Raw genomic sequence first — 20111 nt, forward strand, 5'->3', positions numbered from 1 at the left:
TCGTAAGTCGAGGTACCACTGTACATACATTTTTCTTCTCTTTTCTTTTCTTTTTAGGCAGAAGTCTAACACAGTCATCTAGATTCTAGAATGTTATGTCTTTGGTCCTATCAGCTGTCCAACATGTGTATGTTTGAAGGATATATTTTTTTAAGTTACAGCAGAAGTGCCTCTTCAAGAAATTTGACCCATGACAGAGCTTTCACGCTCACTTAAGCTTGAGGTTAAATCCAGAGGAAAGATCCGTTAAGCAAGTTATACTTGGGGGAGTGTTTTATATTTGTTCTAATGAATCATTTGACTTCTACCCTGCACTTTTGTGAATTAACCAACTGACAGGCACAAGGGTTGTTTTTTGTTTTTTTTAGGAATTGTATACCACTTTGGGTGTGAGGAGAAGTGTCACAAGCCCATCTTCCCCTGTGCTTGTTCTCCATTTCAAAATTGCAGAGATAAAATGCAAAGCATGCATGGTCAAGTGAAGTACAAGAGACGAAATGAGAAATCCCACCAGCTGAAATGTGTGTGCTCACTTTGCTTTAAATTGTCTTGCCAACCAGAACAGGTGATGGCCAATTCAAAAGGCCCATAGGTGTTTCTCAACAAGTGGTGTGTGCATGCACTATTAAGCCTTGCCACAGGATGGAAGTGGTTAAGTGATCAAGTTGCCTGAGTACGGTAATTAAGCAATCAGATCAACTGTTACACCACTCAGGTATAACGTACATTTGTGATCTCAGTTTGCTGCATATGAATTTGGCCCATATGCCAGTTGTTTTCTGGAGCATCTGTTTGTTTGTTTTTGTTTGTTTGTTTGTTTGTTTGTTTACAGGCAAATAGACACTAGCTTATTGCTCTGGGTTTTAGCAGAACAAGATTAAGGAAGCAATTGACTGGGCTGCTCTTGGCTTTTGAGGGCTAACTGGCCTGGAAAAAAAGAAGAGTGAAGAGTGCTTCTGGCAAGCACATTACTCGCATCCACAGCCAGTGGATGAGCAGCAATCTGCACTTCCAAATCCTCAGCAGTCCAGCATTTAATATGGGAGTCCTTTAGGAATCATATACTAATCCTGGGAGTAGGTTCCAAGTACATCCTGTTCTGCTCTAGAAGAGGTGAGCGTTCTTGAAACAGCAATTAAATTTTATCCTTCAGACTCAGTTTCAGAATCTGTGTTCTTTGCTGAACTTTGCAACATGATGTAGTAATGAGAAGTGCCACTCACCATATGCAGAGTGCTTTTCTTGCAACACTGAGCAGGAGCAGGTAAAGTGCGTTAAAGGTAAAGGTAAAGAGAACCCTGACCATTAGGTCCAGTTATGTGCAACTCTGGGGTTGCGGCGCTCATCTCACGTTACTGGCCGAGGGAGCCGGCATACAGCTTCCGGGTCATGTGGCCAGCATGACAAAGCCGCTTCTGGCAAACCAGAGCAGCGCACGGAAACTCCGTTTACCTTCCCACCAGAGTGGTACCTATTTATCTACTTGCACTTTGACGTGCTTTCAAACTGCTAGGTGGGCAGGAGCTGGGACCAAGCAACGGGAGCTCACCCCACCGCAGGAATTCGAACTGCCGACCTTCTGATCAGGAAGCCATAGGCTCTGTGGTTTAACCCACAGCTCCACCCACTTTATCCTCTTTACCCTTTGCCTATCTCAAAATTTCCCCAGACCGTCACTCCAGAAAATTTTCCAAGCTAGGCATTGGAGGTTCACTCCCTGTGGCTCAAATAAAACACCTTGCCAGCAAGTAGACTGAGCCCTCTTTCTCAGTCAATCACATACACACCCCAATCTCTTATGTGCTCACCCACAGATATTTGGAGGCTCGGATGGTAAATAAAGTTCAGGTGGACATCAGAGGTAAAAAATAACCTCCATCTCAACTGGCAATAAACTGCAGGCAGTTCATGTGACAGCAAAGAAGTTTATTTACACACCCCAAACTGAGAGCCTACCCTTCCCTTGCTTCAGAGCTCCATCCAGGACAAAAAGTGTGAAAAATATTGTTGAAAGCAAGAATGTTTTTAGTCTGAGTTTTGTGAGATTTTAAGCATTCACTGACTGAAAGGTGGGTGAGGAGAAATGAGGAGAAAGAAAAGAGCCATTGCTTGCTGCCTTGAGGTTCTGAGCCATATGAAGATAAGCCTCAAATAGTTCCAGATATTTAGAAATTCCTAGTGAAGGGCTTCAATTCTGCAAGGATGCCAGGATGATGATCCCAGAGCACAGGAATGGCAAAGCACTGATTTCTCCCACCCAACACCTAATGGGTGGAAGAGAGAAGTCTGCATTTTGCAAGCATTGACTGTGTAAGGAAGTTCTCCTCCACACAGTGGATGCCTGAAAAATGCTCCCGGAGCAAGGGTTCCCTGATGGACAGTGGGAGCAGACCTTGCTCCAAGCAAAGGAACGACTGAGAGCTCAATTTTAGCTCCAAATCGTTATTATGAAGCCTTATCTGTACCCACCCCACCCCTGGTATCAGGTGCAAGGGAGATGGATGTGGTTTGTTAGAAATGACTTCACGAGCCAAATTGGAATCGCTTATGGGCCAAGTTTGGCCTGCAAGACTGGAAGTTTCCATCCCTGATAAGGTACTTGGGCTAGATGGACCAATAGTATTTATACCAATGGAATAATAATAATAATAATAATAATAATAATAATAATAATAATAATAATAATAATAATAATTTATTTGTACCCAGCCCATCTGGCTGAGTTTCCCCAGCCATTCTTGGCGGCTCCCGTAGAGTGTTAAAAACAATACAGCATTAAATATTAAAAACTTCCCTAAACAGGGCTGCCTTCAGATGTCTTTTAAAAATAGGATAGCTGCTTATTTCCTTGACCTCTGATGAAAAGCAGGCACCACTACCAAGAAGGCCCTCTGTTTGGTTCCCTGTAACCTCACTTCTTGCAATGAGGGAACCGCCAGAAGGCCCTCGGCGCTGGATCTCAGTGTCTGGGCTGAACAATGGGGGTGGAGGTGCTCTTTCCGGTATACAGGACCGAGGCCATTTAGGGCTTTAAAGGTCAGCACCAACACTTTGACTTGTGCTCGGAAACGTACTGGGAGCCAATGTAGATCTCTCATGTTATGTGGTCCTGGCGGCCACTCCCAGTCACCAGTCTAGCTGCCGCATTCTGGATTAATTGCAGTTTCCGGGCCACCTTCTAAGGTAGCCCTATGTAGAGCGCATTGCAGTAGTCAAAGCGGAAGATAACTAGAGCATGCACCACTCGGGCGAGACAGTCTGTGGTCAGGTAGGGTCTCAGCCTGCGTACCAGATGGAGCTGGTAGACAGCCGCCCTGGACACATGCACCTCCATGGACAGCTGTGAGTCCAAAATGACTCCCAGGCCGCGCACCTGGTCCTTCAGGGGCACAGTTACCCTATTCAGGACCAGGGAGTCCCCCACACCTGCCCAACCCATCCCCCAAAAGCAGTACTTCTGTAAATGCAACTTCCTATTTTTCCTATAGCGTTGGAACAGGGATTTAATGCTGCATATCTGAGTAAACATGCTTATGATCACAATGTAAATCTACAACACTCATGTGATTTCAATGTCTTGTTGTGGTTTTTGTATTGTGAAATCAGAGGGCACTTGCGTGTTTCAGAGAAAGAACGAATGGAAATGAGTTTGTAAGTAGGAGCTTCTCTCTCTCTTTTCTTTTCCTTAGGATCTCCTCTTTCACGGAACACTTTACTCAACAGAAAGTGTGTTTAGGATTGCGGCCTACAATGCTTATATTTTCTGTAAAAGGAAAGCTAGCCCTCAGTAAGTGTTCATATGGCATGTCAGCACTGGAAGCGTGTAATCTATGAGCTGTCAGCAGATGCTATAATCCCCCCTGCTGGAGCCGGTGCTGAAAGGCGTAATGAAAATAATAAAAACACCTTGAAAGGCACACCACAGAAAGTCAAAAGAAAAGCATCCCAGAGGATACACATCGCCAGCACCTCCAGAAAACCGCCAGCACCTCCGGCAACCCCTTTAATTAGCCTTCAGGCTAAAGATTTATATCAGAGAACATTGTCATAAAATAAAGCTGATTCAACAATAAACACTTTGGTAATAAAGCAAAACATATTATACTGCTGGGCACCTGCCAGACCCAGTGGGCAAAAATAAATCCTTGCAATGCCCCCCAAACTACAACTGTAGTCTTAGGAGTCACAGGCTGTCTTTGTGCATTTCCCACAGAATTTAGCTGTCTTTTTTAAAAGTGCCTATATTCTATTCCTGCAGACTGACAGCGTCTGTGTATTCATAGAACTGTGAGACTAATTTTCCTTCCTGGTGTTCTAAATAGCTCTGAGCTAAATTCCAGTTTGCCCACTTGCTTCTAAGGCTGACAACATTACCAGCATAGGATATTTAAGGATATTTATACCACCCTTCATCATCCATTTCAGGGCAGTTCACTTTGTTATAGTAGCAGTAGTAATAATAATATATTTACAGAATAAACTATGAAGCAAGTAAAAACACCACCGCAATGTGAAAACAGCAGGAGACAGAATTGACATAAGTACTGAAAATGTTTTTTAAAGGCTTGGGAGAATAGAAAAAGTATTTACCGGGCCCCTTAAAGAAATAACAAGGGAAGTCACAGGCAAGCTTCCCTGGAAAGCAAGTTCCAAAGGCAGGATGCTACATTGGGGGGCGGATCTCCCCTGGTCCCCACTGGTTTGTGTGAGTGCATCACCAGATACAGCATCACCAGATACATGGCAATAATGTATATGCAGATTTAGAAGTGTTCCTTCAGGTACTGGGCTCCCAAGCCACCTAGGACATTTTAGGGAAGCAACAGAACCTTGAAAACAGAAGCCAGCTCCTTCAACATGGGCAAGATGATCCCAGTAGGTAGTCCCAGGTTCTAACATATTTTATGTTCCTTCATCACAGACATCCCTTTGCACTCAAGACTGCAGACTACATTCAAGGTTTCCAAAGAAAGTGCTAATGAATTCCAGCTTACTGGTCTAGGATGGGGTGGAGCTGCTATAAACACTTGCTCATCCAATCTTCCAACAGGCCAGGGGTTGTCAACCTTTCGGGGCCTATGGGCACATTTATAAACTGGAGAAACTGTTGCAGCACACACATAAACCCTAACCAAGCACTCATCACAACCTATGCTATTGGCTTGAACAGAATTCTTCTTTCAAGCCTAATGTCATCAGGGGAGGGTATATTCCCCAACTAAACCACAGAGTCATCCATTGAAAGCAGTATACATGGCTAACTTAGGTCCATGATTGCAATGGGTCTACTTGGACAATTATTTAGTCAGAGACTACCCACTTACTTCCTTGGCATTATCAATCCCCTTATGGGTATTTTTAGTTCTGGGAAGACTGGGAAAGGACATGGGGAAAGGGCAAGCTACTATTTTACAGGCTATGGAAGATATGCACAAATTGCTTCTTTTATTAATGTTTCTATTCACTTGCTTTGACATTTCACAATGGCAGATATTTGTGTAACTTGTTCAATTTTGCAACCTCTACCTAATGTGGTATTCTATCTCAACTAATGGGGCCAGATTCAGGGGCGTCGCTAGGGGGGTGCGGTGGGGGCGGGACGCCCCCGGGCGACAGGGGCCACAAGCGGCGGGTGGGGGCGACAAGCGGCGGGTGGGGGCGACAAGCGGCGCCCCTCCCGCCACTCCCCAGGCAACGCCGGTCACCCCGGGAGCAGCAGCGCTGCACGGATGGGGTGCTCCCTCGGCCGTGCGCTGTTGCTCCCGGGGCGACCGGCGGCGCATGGGGGTGACAAGCGGCAGCCCCTCCCGCCATTCCCAAGCACTGCCGCTCCCTCCGTCACCCCAGGAGCAACAGCGCACGGCCGAGGGAGCACCCCATCCGTGCAGCGCTGCTGCTCCCGGGGTGACCGGCAGCGTGGGGAGTGGCAGGAGGGGCCGGCGCTTGTCAGCCCCACGCGCTGCCGCTGGCTCCATCCCCCCGGGAGCAGCAGCGCACGGTGTGTGCGGTGCTGCTGCTCCTGGGGCAACGGAGCGAACGGCGGCACGTGGTGGTGACAAGAGGCAGCCCCTCCCACCATTCCCACGCGCTGCCGCTCCCTCCGTCACCCTGGGAGCGGCAGCGCACGGCCCGACGACGGAGTGCGCCTGCACGCGCAGGCGCACTCTGTCATCGGATCGCCGCTTCCACAGCCTCCTTTTGAGCCGGAGAGCTTAAAAGCGAGCTCTTCGGCTTAAAAGAGGGCTGCAGAAGCGGCGCCGGCACCCCCGGAAACGCCCTGGGGGCGGAGCGTCATGACGTCACAATGTGATGTCACGATGCCCCACCCCCGGGGCGTTTCCTTTGCCGCCCCGGGTACCGCGGAGCCTTACTCCGCCACTGGCCAGATTCAACTAACAGGTCTGGCTATCAGCAGCCTGCACAAGTTCGCCAGCTAGTGCAATGGGGCTTCCTCCACTTCTCCCTCTGCCCCTCCAAACTGGCTTGTGGGGAGGGGTTAGGAAAAACCCCAGAACAAAATGAGGGGGGAGGTGAAGAGAGATCATTCCTCAGACAAGGAAAAATGTTTGCGCTGTCAGAGTCATCCCTTAAGTGTTAGGCTAAATTCCTCGTATACACTTCTTCTAAGTTTTTAACATTGAAATGTACACATTCTCAGTGCTCCTTATACAGCATTCACAATACTTCAGACAAAGATTTTACAGCTCCATTTTATAGCCACATTCCTCATCTACTGCCAAAGCCTTTAACTTTAATCTTATACATATCTACAAAAAACATCTGAGTTTCATGGGGCTTACTGTTAGGTAACTGAATATTCGATTGCCACATTCTTATTGCTTAACCCAGGAGTTATTGTTAATTCAGGAATGTTTCCTAGCCTGAGGGTAACACTGGGGGCAACCTTTCGGATGTTGCAATGCCAGTGGTAGGCAGAGCCTCAGCAAATGTGGATGTGGCGAGACACAAAAAGTGGGCAGAGTAATATGTGTAACTCTTAGGAGGCTGCATTCCAGCCATGCAAAAGTTTGAGGTTTGCTGATAGGGGAAGGTGCCAGAGGCAGCGCCAGAGTGGGTGATGTCAAATTTGGGATATCCACTGTCACTTGGGCTAAGCGCTCCTCTGACAGCCTGCTATATCCCACCATGGGATCCAGGTCTCCTCCCAGCTCACTGGGTCTCTCCTCTGGGTCAGACAATTCTTCGGGTCTCAACTTATCATTCCCCATCCCACTAACACTCTCCCCAGTTTCATCTAAGTCCAACTCCCCAATTTCCTGCCATTCACCTTAATCATCTGATCAGCCTCCTACAGCATTTCCATAAGACTCACAACAATCACAGGCAAGCATGAATTATAACCAGACAAGTCACTGGTACACCTATACTCAATACTTTCTACTATGATTCTCAGGGACCCACCCCCCATCCCCTCCCCCAGGACGAGCCTGAAATGTTATGCGTACAAAATAGGCATTTTATAGATCTATTTAAATACTTTTGTGAAATGCAGGCTCGTGATCATGATCAAAGAAGGTGCACACACACAAATTTAAGCTGATTTAAAAAAAACTAAATCCTAGGCACACACCAGAAAATATGCATACTGTATATATGTACGTGTGTGTGTGCACATATACATATCATACAAAGTATTTTTTTCTATGTGTTCAATAGGGAATGATGCATCATGAACCAAATCACTAAGGATTATAATGCTAACATTTCTGCTGATGCAAATACAGGCTTAAATTGCACAGGCATTCTCAGCTCTGGACACTATTCCTACTGATGTATATGCCCTCTCTTTCTCACCGATAGCCTGCTTACTCTCACACATAGTCTTCCTTGGCATTAGCACTCTTTCTTCTCCATTTCTGGATGCTTCTGTTTTGCCTCCTGTGATTCCCCATCCCCTACCCCTTAGTTGGAGGTGGCTCTTATTATGCCTCGGCTCTGTGAAATGATCTCTTTCACTCCTCCTATGAGAGACACTGAATCACTTCCCCTCTTTAATTCACACCGTAAAATCTTCCTTTTCTTTCTAGCTCGTGAGCGACTCTCTGTATGTGAAGCATTTTGTGAATGAAGGGCACTTTTCCCAGATCTGTCTTTTATTCCAGAGGTCTTTCTGGCTCACCACACTGATTTATTTTTATTAGTTCTCATCATGGTTTATGCTAAGTGTCTAAAAACTCCAAAGACAGACAAACAGAAAAGAAATACTGTTTCTGTAGTTGTAAAGTGTGCTGATTTTTTTACTCTGAAATACCGTACTTGCTTTTAAAGACAAAGAAAAGAACATTTAAAGGGGGGGAACACAGCTTTCCTAAAATAGCAAATATCTATGGCTTGATTAGTGGCATTTTCCAAACAAACAAACCCTACAGAACAGGAAATTATCAGCACCAGTTTCTCCCATTTCATTTTCACATTCAATGGGATTTCATTAATGGGCAAGAAATCCATAACGGAAAGCCCATGGGTCTCTTTGAAACAACCTGCAACACTGCCAGGCATGTGCGCAATGCAGCAGCTGATGGTCGGTTTATTTTTAGCCAAAATCCATGCTCTAATAGCGTTTCCAGATTGGTAAAAGGACAAGGTTAACCAGTAAGGCTGTGCCTTCCAATGTAGACCCACAGAAAGGGCAATAGTCTCACCAAACAGCCCATAGGCATCCTCTTCCCCTGCTGCTGTGGACATTAAGGGGAGGGGGGAATCCACGGAGGTTCCTGACTGCTGTAGTACATAGGAACCCAAATCCCTAGCCTCTGTGAAACTGCTTGTCACTATGCCCCCTATCTTCTTCTCCTCTCCTTGATCTGAGCATGCCAGAAAGCTCCAATTCTATCATATTCCATGCGTAACATGAACTACTTAGAACAGTGTTTTTCAACCTTTTTTGGGCAAAGGCACACTTGTTTCATGAAAAAAATCATGAGGCACACCACCATTAGAAAATGTTTAAAAAATTAACTCTGTGCCTATATTGACTATATATAAAGTAATTTTTCCCACGGCACACCAGGCAACATCTCACGGCACACTAGTGTGCCGCGGAACAGTGGTTGAAAAACACTGACTTAGAAAAGGTTCACTAACCTTAAAATTGGGCAGTCCCTACTGGCAGGCTTACACAACAAAATGGCCAAGGGAAAAAAAAAACAGGATAGAGAAGGCAAATCATGCAGGGCTCCCTTCATCCTCTCATAAGCTCCGAGTGAATGGGAAGGGCCTTTTAGCCTAGCCTTTAACCGATTAAGCAAGTACCTAACGTACTAAAAACAATATTTATTCTCAAGATGTATTCGTTCATTTTGAATATGGATAGCCTATACATCACTGCTAAAAGCAGTCCTAGGGGATGTTACAATCAGAATACATTGTTAACTATCAGAACTAAAACACCAATTGCAGAATAAACCATTCACCATAATTATGGGCAAACCTGGACAAAGGTGTCTTGCATGTTTGGAACACAATGCCACTTTTAATCATTTATGGGCAAGGCTCGTATTCATACCACAGCATCTAAAGCAGGCGTGGCTTCAGCTGTTACTGAACTACAACTGCCATCAGCCCCAGCAAGCATGGCCAATAGCCATGGATGTTGTGGTTGTGGTTCAAGAACGTCTGGAGGGGCAAAGGTTCCCCACAGCTGAGCTAAAGCAAAGAAAAGAATCAGGGCCCCTTAAGCAACACACACTGTCTTCCTTCAGTCCCTTCAAAATTAAAATAGTCACTTGATGCAGAAAAGAACAAGCGAAAACCTGCTACTGTTTATAATATAGCAACTAAATTAACCTAACATGATGCTATTACCGAGTCAGATATCGTTGAAAAATCACAACATTTGAGCTTGTTTCAAGCACAAAATCCAGAGCATTCTTTCAGGCCACTGACATTCTAAATAGTGACTCGCCTGGTTGCTTGTGGTGAGTGATGGTCACCTCATGGGAACCAGATAAAGAAGACTTAAGAGATTACAGTGTTTCCCTCCCTTCTCCCTGTGTCTGTGGGGCAAATCCCAGAAGTAAGTCTCACTTCAATGGAGCTTATATAACCAAGCACAGGCTTGCAGCCTTAGTCCACTAATGACTAATAGAGGAATATGTGCCTTAGGTTAAAACAAACGAACAAAAAGTTTAATACTTATTTGGAAATTTGCCATATCACACTGATCAATCACTTCTCTTGATTGCCACCTGCTCCCCTTCTAAATAAACCTTGCTCAGAGAACATACCAGTTATATCTTTCCTACCTCTCTTAAAAGGAAGATTTCCTCTCAAGTTGTTAAATAACAATGGAGGCTAAAAGGGAAATTCCAAGAGGGAATTCAATTAACAAATTCTAAATAAAATTAACATGCACTCTGAGAAGCTGACAATCTAGCAAGTTAATTATTGCCGGGCGCAGTAATCGACACATAGGAATGCCCACAGCACTTCTAAGCAGTTAAGTAGTTTGTGAAGACAGAAAAAGATATGCATTCATTAAAAGCAACCGATTAACCCGCAAGAGAGGGGGGAGGAACAGAAGTTTTATTTCACACTGCTCAGTTTTAAAAGCAGAAGCCTTCTCACAAACTTTTTACATTTGATTACTTATGATAACACCCATGTTCAAACACCCCTAATCACAGTGCTGTGTTTTGTGTTATGCTAACACCTAGAGTCCATACAAAACTTCGAAGAAGGGCTATACTGTATTGCACATGCAGGAAGTTCCAAGCTGAAACCCTGGAATCTTGAAGAAGGGCCAACCACCACCAATCAATGCAGATAATGCAATTCTGACCTAGATAGACCTATGGACTTTCCATGGAAGACAGTATCTTATGCTCCCCTAGCTACAGAGCATTCTTGCTAGTCATGCCTGAACTTCAAAAGAAGCCAGCCCTGCTCCCTCTCCGCAGTGGCCTTCCACCAGCTTGCAAATACATTTCTTTTTTAAATGGGTCTGCCAAACTGTTGATGCTTCAGCTCCTTGGGTGTTTTTTGTTTGTTTGTTTTGTTTTTTAGTTTAGTTTTTGCTGCCATCACCCGATTCCTCATCTTTTATCTAGTTTTTTTATAGTATACTTATTTTTAACTGTTGTTGAGAGCTGCCTTGAGCATTTTAATAGAAAGGCAAGGTGCTGATGCTTTAAATAAATAAAGCACACAAGGGCTACATTTGCAGGTCACAGCAAGCCACAGATAATGGTTTACTGTGGAAACAACAAACCACAACCCTTGGGTTACCATTACAGTACTGTACATCTAACCTGGGAATTGTGTCTAGCTTTGCCCCATATAAACCATGATCTGAAGGCCTTGTTTGTTCATGACTTTGTCATTATGGCTTGTTTCAGCAAAACAAACCATGCCAAAATAAACAAAGTCAAGAACCCTCAGTTTGGCTATAACACTAAGCCAAGATTGGTTGCTCCCACTCACTTGCCAACTGTGCTTTCAAAGAAAAACCATTAAGCATAGATTATCGTGATGTCTAAAAGTAGCCAGTATGAATGGTCTTAGCATAACAGGTCTAAACAGAGCCGTGGGGGGAGTTATCCTTTGCTTGCTGGTCTGGCACCACAACTCACACTTTAAGAAACAGTAAGAACGACTAAAGTCCGTAACCAATTTTGTTCTTGTGACCTTGAGGGTTTCAGGTGGAGATTCAGCCTCTACGCCACCCATAACGCTCTGCCTAAAATCAAGGCTCGTGTGAGCTATCCAAATGTAGCAAGATAAACTGAATTTATCTCTATTCAGCAGATGGATTCTCTTTTGAGCTGCCCAGAGTGCTGGGGCTCAACATCCTGGGTGTGTCTGAGGCTCTGTTCTCCCAAACTAGCAATGGTGTGGTGGTTGATTGGTATCTAAGCCACAGTGAAGCAGTGCCATGTGGATCACTTCCAACATTGTCTGGATTTCAAGCAGCAGCAACTACTGCACAAGTCTCTCTATGTGTGTTCAATGGGATCAAATGGAATTTCCTACCACAAGCTCCTAGCACTGCACAACACCACACAGAGTCTACATCATACTTTTCCCATGGCTGATCATTTGGAACTGTAGCCAGAAAACAAAGGAAGCTAGAGGTATCCAGCAGCTCATAGGTACAATTTAGCTGTGGCTGTCTAGTTCGTAATATAAACGGTTCTTCTAGCAACAGCCTTTGGGTTTGTACAAACTGCTTCTATTGGTTTGTTTATGTACCCATTTCAAACATTTTTTCCAGCCTCTCCAGAACCCCAAGGCAACTCATAAACAATTTAAAAATGTACAAAACTCTGAACAGTAATAATAATAAAACATAAAGCAGAGCAGCAAAAGAAAAGTAATATTCACCAGAGGCACAAAATTAATACAAATCTAAATAATCATTTTTAACCTGATCCCATTTAAACCACAAATGTCAGTGCGTTCAGGATAATTCAGCTTTGCCTTCCGTTCAAACAAGCCTGTCACTACATTAATGGTTTAAACAGCCAAGCAGGTTCTCGGTTAGTCCCAGGGGTTTTGCCTTTTGCTCTTTCCCAATAAAGCACATTGCCCAATTTACTGAGCAGTTAAAAAAAAAAATCAAGGTTTATTTCCTGGTTCCATAGGATGAACGTTAGAGCCGGCATTTTATTTTGCAAGCTTAAAGGTTTCACTAATTTAATTTAATCCATTTAAGTACAGGTAATGGAACAAAAGAACAGAACAGAACAAAAGAGAACAAAAAAACCAGGCTGCTGACATATGTGAAATGCAGCAAGAGCAGTTCACTTCCTTCTAGGATTGTCTCAGGAGATGCGTCCAAAAAAAGTCAGCAGGGTCTGCAAGCTTTCAACCTTTCCTTCCTATTCTCAAAAGGTCATAAGTAGCTTCACTCATTTGTCCTGATTGGAGAATCCAATTACAGGCACACTTCCATATCCCAAAGGGGGGAAAGCAAAATCAACACTTCACTTCAGAAATAATTAAAACTGGAAAATGGGCTTGAGGGTGCCTCAATGGCAGCATATTGAAAACCACAAAAGAACAGGCAATACCATTGTATGGATATTAAGGCCAAGTAGAACCATTACATAGCAGGTTCAAGAGTCTCTTTCTTCCATTTCCCCTTCACTAACAAGAAAGTATCTAGCTCTTAAAGCTGTGGAGAAATGTTTTTTAAAAGTCAGTTGGCAATGTCTGATTAAAAACACAAGAAGACAAGATATTCAGTGCCCTGAACATTGCTGTTACTATCCAATAATAATCACTATCCCTTGACCTTGTATCTATCTCTGCCAAATACCCCTTAATATACAGGTTGAAAGGACAGTTCTCCATCTAACTACCACATACTACCAAGAGAGAATGACAATCGCTTCATTGAAAGATAGAAGATGCTAACTTTACAAAGAAGAAAACCAATTAGAAGTTTGCTAAACTCCTATTTTAATTTGTGGAAGAGCAGGTTTTGTAACCCGAGAGATGAAGTAGAAAATATGTGAGCAGTATATGCCACTGAACAAGCTCATCTTGCATCTCATTAGAAAACTGCATTGTGAGAGGAAGTGACAATCCAAATCCACCTAAAATGCTTATTCTCAAACCAGAGCAGAGATCAAAAGGGAAGGACTCCCACCTTCAAAAGAAATCATTGGGTGCTCTCTTCTTGAACACTGCTGCTCATCTTCAGAGTAAACCAGGATATTCTGCGATGCAGAGAGGTGAAAAGTGAGAAGGAAAAGGCTTGGCAATGATAGTGGAACAGCCTTTAATCTTGAAACAACCATGACTGAAGACGTGCTGCACATTCAGCGTCCAAGGTAGGGCCCCAGAAGATACCTGAAATATAAAGAAATAAATTAGGTAAAAGGTGGATCTCTTAAAAAAAAACTAAATGAACAGGTGATATTATTTTTTCACTCAAAACCAGCCCACATGATGAGTAACAATTTGCAATAATGTTCAAAACAGCAGCACTGAGAACAGTCAATATGACATTAGATCTTTGGTGACAAGACCATCATTTATTCCACAAGTACACAGTGTCTCTCAAGGATGCATTACTATTGACAATTGGAAATGTTCAGCTAAATTTTTGTAATGGGCAGACATTAGCACTAGTGCAATGGGATTTTCCCCTCTCCCCCCACCCACACCCTGCATCACCCCCAAATCTGCTCCAAAACATATTTATGGAGGCACAGGAAGGGGAGTACTTTCCCAGTTCTCAAAACATAGTATTTTGGACCTGGAAAAATATAATACTTCCCTCTCAGACAGCGTACTCACTCCTATATTCATTACTATGTACATTTTGCCATGAAAAATGTGTTAGAACAAGTTTCATAGGCACTACTGGATGTTGCTCATGACAGAGTGAGCAACAGGCAAAACTGCCCATCACCACCATTTCATGAACTTTAAAACTCGCCGAACCATTTTAAATCAGAAATTGGAGAATAGCTGCAGGGAGAAAAGCAGGAGGTGAGAAGCCCATTCTATGAAACAGAACTTTGCTTGCGGTTCTTTAAGATCCAACACTTTTTCCAGACTTGACAGAGACTTGTGGGACTATTTCACAAAAGTGAAAAACCATCATATACAATTGTACTGTAGTCCCCCGTCCTCATATAACAGTTTTGAACAGACTCTCTGCAGGGAGACAGAAATGATGGAATTGTTGGCGTCTGAGAATGGGTAAAGTGAAGCTGACTAGGTGACCTAGAACTGGCTGTGCATAGCCAGCCAGCAAGGAAGTTTGAAGAATAAGAAAATACTAAGAAGTCTCAAGTAAAGGTTCCTGAAATAGCAATAGAGTGTAGGAGGTGAGGGCAGACTTGCAAATTCTGGTACGGTTTTTAAAACACAGAAAAATACATTTGACACTTGATGAGCACTCCAGAAATACAATCACACAGCAAGTAAAACCATTAAAACTGGTTTACAGGGCACAGTGGCAAGTAGTTGTGTTCTTGTCACAAGTAAACCCACAAGGCGCTATCCAGTGTGTAACCCTGATAACACACAACCACTTCCCACACAACACTCACTTTAGCAATAAGAGTACTAACTGAGGAAGGCACAGGAAAACTTGGGTGGGAGGTCTGAGTAATAATATATAGTGACAAGTACTGGAAAAGTGCCAATATCTCCACACAGAGACATCATATTTACTTAGAAAAATCTTTGGATCCAGAATCAGTTTCACATTTATTGTGCTATAAAGAGATTATCTGAAAGAGTGCTCAAATTCAGTTGGGGCATATATTGTCCAGTTTTGCAGAATGGTCCTGGGGTCCACAATATTAATTGCTGACAAACCAAATGTAACTGAAAGGCCTACCAGACTGTCAAACGTGATTATTATTCAAGTCGCGCCAGTACAAACAGCAACAAAGACATTAGACTCCTTTTAAAGAAACAATAAGAAGAAAGCCACAATATTTTTGAAGGCATATGTTGCTGCTGACTATGTACTTCAAGGGACGAGTTTTTGGTGTTGTTGTTTTTAAGAATATTGTCAATAAAACTAAGCTGTGACTCCTCAAACTCTCAGTGCAGTCATCATCACCAGTTCAGTTCAGAAGAAGTTAAACTTTACAACTCCAAGTCCCCACTCACTGAAACTGGAGGTGGGGGGAGGGAAGAATGCTGCTCAAATTAAAATTTTCTCCACAGACTGTGATAAATGAGAGGGGAAACTCAGTGTGAATGTCTAGTGACTTCAGCAAGTGCTGTGTCTAAGAAAGAGCCTATATAATCAGGCACCACGGGAACTTGGCCTGACACCGAGGGCTACTAAAATTAAGGGAAGGCATCACTCTGACTGTAGTGAGCTGTGAATCAAGGCATTGCCGGAGCTAAATCAGCGCTACGTGAGATAGTACTGGGTGTGGTGTGCATTCCAAAAGTTTTGTTCAATTTCCAAGTGGTCTACAGACAACGCACCTGCTTATAAAAACCTTTGAGAGGCCAGCTCAAACCCCTTCAGTATTTATTTTGGTCTTTCTAGTTTCATTTGTAGAGAACAAAGTAAAACAAGCAGGAGTTTTTAAGGACAACTCGACATTCAAACTTACAGAAAAAGCAAATGTACTAAGTTTTCTTCAACTATCTATCTATCTATCTATCTATCTATTAGCCCAGCAAAGTTGTTCACCTTGTGCTATCTGTGAGTGGGGTGGAGCAGTTATCCAGTAAAGTTGCCCCATAACCTTCATGGCTGAGTGAAAGGTTGAGGCTGGGTTTCTTCAGCACCACACTGTCATGTCTTCCTGCTGTAAGTGAACCACAGCACCACCCTGCATCTTCGTAATTCCCAAAACACAGTTCCCCAAACAACAGACCTATCTTCAACCATTCCTCTCTGGTTAAAATTGCTTGGTTTTTCTTGATGCTCTTTTTAATCATGTAACCTGCTCTACTTCACTTCTATTTCCATTCAGGATTCCATTCGAACTTCTTTTAGCTTATAAAAGTCTTCTTGCCCTCCTTATCTTTCTGCTTTCTTATCACTTATCTACTTCGCTTCATTTTATTGCCTTCTTATCAAGCAAAAATAATCTCATTGGTTTGTTATCTCGTGTTTGCATCTCCTTTACTCTTGTTATTCTTCATCCTCTGGAGTGCCCTGCCTCCTGATATTAGAAAACCTCCCTGGGTTTCTGGTTTATAAATACCCCTTTTGAAGACACATTCCTTCTCTCCCCAGCTTTTACATGGAAGCTAATTCTCCTTCATTTCCTTTCCTATTGTATTCCTTCTGCTTCCCTGCCTTTCTGTCTATTAGATTGTAACACTGCAGCCAGGACCTCTCTTTCAGCTCACTTACTGAATAGTGCTGCATTCTGAAAGCCCTTCAGAAATTATAGGTTGGGTACAAAAGTGCCAATATGGTCAACACAGACAAAATGTGTTTGCACCCTCATGCTACAAACAAGACTGGTGAAATCAAATCCAAGATGTGTTATTCCACTTTTGGAACCGCTTGCACGACCACTTTAACGGAAGGATTCAAACTGCAATAGAACTGTGTGTGAACAATTTAATCAAGTAGGAATAGAAATTTGTTTTGCATTTTAATGCAAGTCAACCTAATTAAGACACAAACTGAAATATAGCTATCCTTCAAAATTCACAAGAAGGACAAGATGGTACTTGAATTGCCCTATGGTAGCAACTGGGGGAGAGGAGGGTCATCTCAGCTAGAGCACCACAAGTTGTTACTACTAGTAGTAGTAGTACTACTAAACATTGCCTGCATACTGTGTCATAACCCAGCATGGACTAAACACGTATACAATGTTACTTATTGATCAGAATAGTTGGATTGAGCTTTGTAGGCCAAGCACCTGCTCCATGCAGGAAATCCCAGAGGGAGAGCATTACAAACATATGCTTGTCCAGTCTCTGCATGAAGACCTGAGAGCAAAGTAGTGCCTACCACCTCTTCCAGGTAAGTTGCTCTAAGCTCCTCATGAGCATCAGAGCCACTTGGGTCACATGAGACACTCCCTTTGGAGAGTGAGAATTGGCCATTGGTTTCTTATGTGTCTGCATCATAAAAACAATGCAGAAATAACAGCTCCACAGAGGCATGTAAACATGATTGGTTTGCTGTTAACGAAACATTCCCTATTGCATTTGCTAGTGCTAAACTAGGCTTTCCTATTTGCTAGCTCCCTGCCCACACACACACACACACACACACAATCTTTTAATTGTATCAGATAACTACTTATCAGCTTCATTTGGAAGAAATGTTTCAGTCAAATGAATTCCATCAGATGCATTAGGTGGCCATCAATAATCTCTGGAGACAAGGGAGGCAAACAACTTGCCCCTAAAGCGAAAGCTTCAGAAGAATTAGGAATAGCTTTATGAACAATAAGACACTTCTTCTCTATAGTGCCCCCTGCCAGGCTTCCATAGGCTAATTAGTAATTCCAAAAAAAGGATAAATAAGTAATGTGTTACTGCCAACCATAATCTTTCCTCTTCTGGAAACATTATTTTAATGAAAAAAGGATTCTGCATGTAGAATTAGGCTGTACTTCCATGATCAAAAGATGGAAGATGAGAACATCTAATCAACTGGCTTGACACAGAAGATTCCCCACCCCCCAAAAAGGTAGTAAATCTTTTAGAGAAGAGACTAGAGACAAACTTCGTATATAAGATGCTGTATTTTACAAACTGATGCAACAGAACTACGTAAGAAGAACTGGATTAGGCCAATGGCCCATCTAGTTTACTATCCTGTTCTCACAGTGGCCCATCAGATGTCTACGTGAAGCCCAAAAGCAAAACCCAGATGCAACAGCACTCTTCCCACTTGCAATCCCCAGCAGACTTAATGCCTCCAATGGGTGCCATCTGCAGGTAGTTGTCTATAGCTACCTATCCATGTAGCAAGCTGAGGTTAACTATGCCACTGAAATCACTTGGGAATCTAGAGAAGCAAGGAGAACAGTAATGATTCCTTACTATATGGCCGTAAACTGGGGGTTGGGAGAATAGTCCAGAGCAAATGTCAATTCAGGTTTCCCATGGATTTACATTTGCTCCAACTGAGCTTTAAAGAGCAGATTTTAAATCAAGAACTGTGCCTGGAATGAGCAGAAGAAAGGTAAGTGTGGATAAGCTTACAGTGTTCACTTTTCAAGTGTTCTTGAAGAACATAAGAATACAGTGAACAATAAAAATGGATATTATCAAGAGCAACAAAACTATTAGGCAATTTAGTTAAACAACTGTCTTGGCAAAGCCAGTCTGTAACCAAAGGCTCCCACTTAAAAGTTCAGGAGCAGTATATGAATGATGAAGTAATGTAAACAATTCTTTGGATCAACTTCCATAAACAGTTTGTGCTCCCAAAATAAAAATCCTGGCTTACAAAGCTGATCTGCGGCATAGCATATGTCCCCTTCCCATGCAGACTGCTCACATGAGCTGCTAATTATGCACAACTACGGTAGCTATAGGTAAAGAGTGAATTGGCCCTTGGAATGTCAGCCCCTCTAGAAAAATGTTAGGTCGACTGCTTTTCATGAAATTTCCAAGAACCACCTTGAAGCAAAAAAAAAAAAAAAAAACACCTATTATTAATATTGAGCAGCCAATGCTGTTATAATTAACAATGGCTGAGCCTCTTATTGATATCAAAGTACAGCAACCTGCTAAAAGCAACATGACGTGAAATTCGTATTATGCTCATTTAATCAACTCTCTGATACAAAAAGCCTTGTAAACGGCATCGTTTATATAGACTCTTTAGCTGCTTCAATACACTCCAGAAAAGGCTTTGAGACATTCAAGCACCATTGCAGAGCACTCAGGACACAGAAAAATAAGTGCTTAAATGTAATGTAGTGGTTATTATTGTTGTTGTTAAGGAGACAGTATCTGTTCCCATCTTCCTGTACAGGCAGGACCTACATAATATTTACCAATATTAAACTGGGATTTCCAGTTTTCAGGCTTCAGGGCTTTGTTTCCTGTGCCATCAACCCTCTGATCCAACTGCAAACCAGGAAAACTAAATGACAAAGCCAAGGACCTCAAGGGTGCAGTAATAGCTTACCTATGAATCCAGTAAACTGACTCCAAAGGCCAACCCAATCCTTACACCTGAAAGTGTTTAGTCCTTGCAATTCATTTCTCTAGCCTGTAGTTCTGCTGAGTTCCTGCTTGCCACTCTGGACCTTGATTTTTCCCAATTTCAACAACCCACCTACTGCTTGTTCCTTGCCATGGAAGGAAGTTCTGGAAGTCTGGAAGTTGACCCTGCCCATTTTAGATCCTACACCTGATCTGGCCTACATAGACAGGCAGCCAGCAACCTAGGTCCCAGAACATGGCTCCCTGAAGCCTAACCCTACTGAGATTTCAGACAACAATAATTAAGGCAACAAGATTATTTACAGTATTTGTTACATACACTGATTTATATCCCAGCAGCAGCATAGTGTGGGGGTGGGCTGAGGGGACCGTGGCCCTGGGCGTGTTTTTCTAAGGGGGCGTGACTAGGCACCTCCACAACAGGCTCTCTAATCAGAGCCTGGCTCTGGCGCACAAGGGAGCTGCAAAGACAGGCAGCTTCCTTGTGCCCAACTCCACCAGCCGCAACTCCATTC

General features: G+C 43.1%; 1 protein-coding gene across 10 annotated transcripts in view; it reads right to left on the minus strand.

Annotated features, from left to right (window-relative positions):
* SEMA5B (semaphorin 5B) overlaps positions 1-20111 on the minus strand; it is a 333647-nt gene that overhangs the window by 133140 nt on the left and 180396 nt on the right. For all 10 annotated transcript variants that reach the window (XM_033162647.1, XM_033162615.1, XM_033162631.1 and 7 more), the window contains one exon: positions 13613-13815. In XM_033162647.1, coding sequence (XP_033018538.1) covers positions 13613-13784 — 172 coding nt within the window. In that variant the 5' untranslated portion in view covers positions 13785-13815. The remainder of the gene's footprint in view (positions 1-13612; positions 13816-20111) is intronic.

Source organism: Lacerta agilis, chromosome 1, assembly GCF_009819535.1.
Source record: "Lacerta agilis isolate rLacAgi1 chromosome 1, rLacAgi1.pri, whole genome shotgun sequence".
Taxonomy (NCBI): Eukaryota; Metazoa; Chordata; class Lepidosauria; order Squamata; family Lacertidae; genus Lacerta; species Lacerta agilis.